The 6,000-nt window shown below is 43.4% G+C and overlaps 1 protein-coding gene across 6 annotated transcripts in view; it reads right to left on the bottom strand.

Annotated features, from left to right (window-relative positions):
• ANO6 (anoctamin 6) overlaps positions 1-340 on the bottom strand; it is a 74,773-nt gene extending 74,433 nt beyond the window's left edge. For 2 of the 6 annotated variants that reach the window (XM_071733555.1, XM_071733549.1), the window contains exon 1: positions 197-338. In XM_071733555.1, the coding sequence (XP_071589656.1) occupies positions 197-284 (88 nt within the window). In that variant the 5' untranslated portion in view covers positions 285-338. Of the gene's footprint in view, positions 1-196 lie in introns of all 6 variants that reach the window. The other 4 variants (XM_071733553.1, XM_071733552.1, XM_071733551.1 and 1 more) reach the window with 4 other exon arrangements.
• Positions 341-6,000: the final 5,660 nt, after the last annotated feature.

The raw sequence follows: 6,000 nt of genomic DNA on the forward strand, positions 1-6,000 counted from the left end.
ATCACAAGTTGCAGCAGGAGCTGTGGTGGCAGCACCCTGCCTGCCACTCCCACCCCCTTACTCCCCCAGCCCGGTCACCGGCAGCAGGTGAGCTGCCCTCCACCCCATCCACCACCCCAGATCCACCAAGAACTTCCAGAGACTACCCCGGGGTGCTTGTGTGGGTCAACCCCCCCACTCCAGCCCCTCTACTCACCGGTCTCCCCATCCTCCTCATCTTCCTCCTCTCCCTCCTCCTCCTCCCCCTCCAGATCCAACAGCACATCTTGGTTCTCCGTATTCATCTTCCCAACCCGCGGCCCCCCCAGAACCACTCTCTCCCGCTGCCGGGGGAAGCCAGCCCGCCCCGAAACCTCCCTGCCCCGGAGGCGGAGCGATAGCGGCGGCGGGGCGGGGGGAGGTGGCAACGGGGGGCGGGGGGGGCGGGGGGGGCGGGACCACCCGCCCCCCGCCACCACCTTCCCCTCCCGTGAAGAAATCTCAGGGTGTGGGTCAGCTTCCTCGGTCAACTCGAGGAAGGGTGAGGGCGAGGTGCGGTTCAGGGCAGGTGGTGATGTGTTTCCTTAGTCCTGAGGTGGTTGCCAGCTTCTCGCGGGCACTTTTGGGGAGCTTTGGAAAGGGGAGAGGGGTTGTGTGTGTCTTTAGGCAGAGACTGTTGTAGGAATCGTGCTCGTTTTCTTCTTTCATTAACAGCGTCCAGGGCAGGGCGGCTGGGAACCGGATGGTCTTCAAAGTCCCTTCCGACCTAAACTGTTCTGTGATTGTGTGAATGATCACAGGATTGTCACGGTTGGAAAGACCTCTAAGATCACTGAGTCCAGCTCTCAGATTGAGATGGTTGTAAGGGGAAAGTTGGAAAAACCTTATGCTAACCCCTAGAATAGTTTGGGTTGGAAGGGACCTAAAAGATCCTCTAGTTCCAACACCCCTGCCATGGGGAGGGATGCCTCTGACTAAACCAGGTTGCTCAAAGCCCCGTCCAACCTGGCCTTCAACACTTCTGGGCATGGGGCATCCACAGCTTCTCCAGAAAATCTGTTCCAGGTTATTCTCATCACCCTAATATTGAAGAATTTCTACTGTATGGCTGGCCTAAATCTATCCTCTTTATTAATTTTATTTCCTGCCCCCAGCTATTTCTTTTAAAGCTCACTAGACGTTTCTTTTATGATATTTAACTTACCTTTTCTGGCCAGCTGGAAAAGAGTATAACACACACACACACATCTTTTGCACTGATGTGTGTCATAGGATTCATCCACATGACTGTATCATAAGCTGATCAAACTCCATCTTAAAGCAGTTTTTCTTAACAGGATCCAGGATGAAGATTTTACAAGGATTACAAATGGTTTCATTCATATGTTTGCCTTTTGAAAGCTGCATCAGGAGTGAAGCTTATGGGTTTTTTAAAAATATGTCAAATTAGACACCCAAGCATTGAAGGACTCACCATTGCTACATACTTCTGAAACGTGAAACCCATGTATGTAAAAAAGCCCAAAGCAGTAAGTATTGGCATAGTTATTTGGAGAAGGTAGCAGAATTTGGAGGGGGAAGGCTCAAAGATTTCTTTGTCCTGAGTCCATCTTTGGAGCTCTACTGATGTATTCAACCCAGCTGCCTGTTTTGCAGGTGAGAGGGTGTCCTCATCTCCAACTTCAGCTACAAATACAAACTACGAGAATTTTGCAACACATTGAATGCAGAATTGTCATTGTGCAGAAAGCCTGAGGGGTCATCAGTGCTCACGAAAAAGGAGCTGAGTGCTCAGCAATATGCCAATGCACTCTGGAGGAATGTTGAGTGTTCCTCAAATGGAAAGAGATCTGGAGGGATGCCCAGAGAACTGGACTAAGCTTGAATTCTGGGAAGAAATAAGACTGGGAAAATGGACTGAAGAAATGGGGGAGTCCTGTTTAGGGAAAGGAGAAAAGAACAAGATAAACTTTTTTTTAACTTTTTTTTTTTCTTTTTTTTTTTTCTTTTTTTTCTTTTCTTTTTCTTTCCCCTGCATAAAGCAATAAATACCTGTAAGCAATATATTTTCAATCTCTGGTTTATTGCCAAAACCAAAATGGCCTAAAGGACCCAGGATGTCTAAAGTGTACAAACAAGAAGCTGGACCAAAACCTGTTTGTCTGGTAAGCTTGTTACTTGGTAATGTGGTTATCTGTTGTCAAGCACCTGTGGGTTCAGGTCAGGTCAGGGCCTGGCAGTACAGTGAGCACTTTCAGACAAAAATTAATTAAGATTTGATTGGAAAGTTTTGGAGCAATTCTACTTAACAAAGGCCCACTCACAGTGATCGCTTGAACAGCATCATCTGCAAGGACAGTAGTGAATTCATCAGAACAGAAACTACCCCTCTCAACCTTAGTGATGCCAGCACTGGTATTAACCAAAGATTGTAATCTGCACCACCTGACACTGAGCATTTTCCTCAGTCTCTTAGATAAGAAAGAGGCATAGAGCTGAACCAGAGAAGGACAGCACTATTATGAGGGGTTGGCTACCCAGCGGGGAGCAATGATGCACATTAAGGTGTGAGTCTGCTTGTGTCCCACGCTTGGTGTATGGCATATACAGCCTTGTGACACAGCCAGTCTGCCTCTGATCATCTCAGTATGTGCCTTACTCCTTGTCATGGCAACTTCAGGTTTCACACTTGGTGAAGTTACAAGGAGAGTAAATTAAACTGCTCCTTGCCAGGAGCTCAGCCACAGCCACGGGATGTTTTTGGTGCATCCGGCAAATTGTTGCAGTGACAACTTTATATACCTGTAATACATAATATTCAGCTGCCCTCCTTCCTTGTGGGTCCTCTCCAAACTGTGGGCCTGCTGGTGACATTGTTTCCTAAACAATGGGAGGAAAACAGAGATTATTACAGATAAGGGAGAACTTAAAACTGCAACATGAGATTTGTGCACTCTGGGACACACACCAGGGACATCGTTGCTACCTTAGTTACCTGCTTCCTATTTTCACATTTTGTGAATGAAAATGTAAGAAAAAAGCTTCACAGTGAAAGAAAAAGAGAAAAAAAATCTAAAAAAAAGGAGCATTTCAAAACCAGGCTATACCCAAACTGTTTTGTTTGTTTGTTTGCTTGGTTTTTTAGCTTGAGCCTAATAGAAGTACAGGTAGAGGATCTAGCTTTTCAGTCCTGCTTTCATTATAAGATTTCTCCCAGCAGTTACAGAATGTAAAGATTTTATAGGCTTCATTAAGCCCTCAATACCTGAATGTTCAATCTTATAGTTTGCTTTAGAGTTTTGCAGTTATCTGGAAAGGCCATGGGAGTATTATAACTTCCCCGAAAAGTTTTTGAAAATTCATAGCTATTTAGTTTTTTATAACTTCATACCTGATGCAAATATTTCCATGTGTAGTTCTGGCAAATCACCAAAGCTTCAGAAGATCGGTTTGGTTATTTTTGAAACATAGATTTAAAATAAATTTGAAAGAAAGATGATGAGGACAAGAACGCAACAGCACCACCCTGCTGCCATCTCTTTGTTAGATGGTTAATACCAAAGTATCTGCTCAGAGAATTGCAGTTGTAGAATTTCTAGCCAACAAACAGAGCTTTTCAAAAGTCAGCTGAAATGAAAAAGTTAGACTAAAATAAATTCTTTTTTTCCTCCAGTTCAAGCATAGCTGTTTTCAATTTTATTGAAAAAGAAATAAAAATGTTTTAACATTCCTGGTAGTGAGAAACAGAGCAGAAGTCCATGGAGCCAGTGGAAAAATTACTTCCATGAGTAAGGGTTTCATAGCAACTGTAACAACATAGGCAAGGAAGAGACTATAAGAAATTATTTAGTCCAGTGTTGAAAAAACTTTTGGTGCAAGAAGCAAGTCTGTAACTGACAAGGATCTGGGCCAGCACCAGTACCTCACAGTCACGGGGCCTCTCACAATAAATCTGGTGCTGAGCATCAAAAATGTGCTGTTGATCTTCAGTCTGGTCGAGCCACCATCTGTAAGACAGGTTGAACACATCCAGACATTGGTTACAAATATTTGCTAATCATGTGCTTCACAGTCTCTGATGAGGAGACCATAAGGTCCCCAGGTTAGCTCTTGCCAGGGGGTTCCCTCCTGTCACTACTCAGCCAAAATAATTTTGCAGCAAATGAAGCTGATTTCTTCTTGTCCTCCACCCAGCATTCATGAGAACAGCTGGTAGTTGTCATCCTATTAATAACGTTTTACATATGGAAAACTATAATCTTAATTCCTCTGAAACATTTCTCATCCAAACTACACAAGCCCAAGTCTTTCAGCCTTCCAGCACGGGTCTGTGCTGTCTGTGCTTTCCTCTCTGCTAAGAGATTAGTTAAAAAAAACTCAGTGTGAGACTCTATGGAAGGAGAAGGTGATATTAATTTACAAAATCTCTAGGTACCTATGCTTTACTCACTCATAGTAATTCTCTCAATTATTTAATTCACTTACACTCTCACACCCGCATGCTCACAAGGACCAAGATACAAGTGCCCAGGTGGTCTGGTCTGGTTCACTTGTGTCCAAAACAAAGGACAAAGAGCTATGGAGTCTTTGTCCTTGGTGGTGTTGAAAAGCACTCTGGACATGGTGCTGGACAACCAGGTCTAGACAGCTTTGTTTGAGCAGGGAGGTTGGATCAGATGTCCTCCAGAGGTGCCTTCCAACCTCAACCACTCTGGGATTCTGTGAAGGGACACCAGGTACCAGGTCATCATCACATCTGTTAAAAAATTACAAACTAATTTGTGGACAGGTCCCTTATACTCAAGAGCCAAAAACTACTACAGCCTGATTCTTTCATATCAGCATTTTGCTTACTTCCACCTCCATAAATTTGAGGCAAGTCTGCTGCAGGTTCCTTAAGGCCATAGTCTGTATTCCAGATGGGCTGAAAGAAAAATGAATGGCACATGAGATGTGCTGTTACCTGCACCCCATCTTCCCATTATTAGAGCTGACGAGTAAGGCTGTGGTTGGTTTTACTTCAGTGCAGGCATCCCGGGGATTAACACAGGCAACAGTCCTCAATTTTAGTCTTGTAGACTATGTCCTATCTTGTTTACAAATATAGACCAATTTTTTACTTTGTTCTACTGTTTCTTCTTATGTTTATGTATCTGTATCCACTCATACTTCATTTTTGACATCTTAATATTTCCATTACCTCTGTACCCCTTCCCTTCATTGCCTAACCCTTTACTTTATGGTATAGTGCCCAACAAAAACTACTGTATTCCAGTTAAGAACTCAAGCACAGTGAGTACAATTGCTGTACCATTTGAAAGTGATGCTCCTTCTAACAAATCCCAGAGTGGCAATTACTTTTTTTACATCGTTGCCATCTCATATTTCTATCGCACTCCGCGATAAGTCTTAGATTAATTTCTGCTGCTGAGTTCTTTGTCAAGCTATTTCCCCTATTGTATTTCTGTAGCTGATTTTCTGCTTCTAAGTGGACATTTTTCCCCCCTTGTTTTTACTATATTTCCTCATCTGATTGATTTTTTTGGTGCTTGCAAACTGCTTGGGGACAAAATCCATACTGCTTAAACCCTAGTGATAGCAGAATAAAAACCGTGAGCATCAAGCAAGCAGTCAGCAAATATAGAGGACTGGTAGGTCAAGTATACCTAAAAAGTACAACTTGGAGGGAAAGACTTTTGTGGGAAAGATTCTGTATTAAGGCTGCTAAAGGAAATTATATGAGTGAAGACAAACTTTGTGAAAAATAGCAGGAGACAAGTAGCACTGGGGAATTCTTTAAGGATGTGGAGGTCAAAGTGGTCCATTGCTGTGGGATTCATTGCAGAGCAGAGAACACAGCCCTCTTTCTGCTCTGCCTTCTTAGGTGGAATGAAAGAAGTAAATATCCCGGAGACCAAACAAAGTCTATCATTTCACATTTCATAAAACATTAGACTTTTTCATAGCTGCTGGGATATTGTACCTTTGTGTCTGAAAGTGCTTGAGTTTTAAAGCAATATT

This window comes from Heliangelus exortis, chromosome 1 (genome assembly GCF_036169615.1).
Source record: "Heliangelus exortis chromosome 1, bHelExo1.hap1, whole genome shotgun sequence".
NCBI classification, from domain to species: domain Eukaryota; kingdom Metazoa; phylum Chordata; class Aves; order Apodiformes; family Trochilidae; genus Heliangelus; species Heliangelus exortis.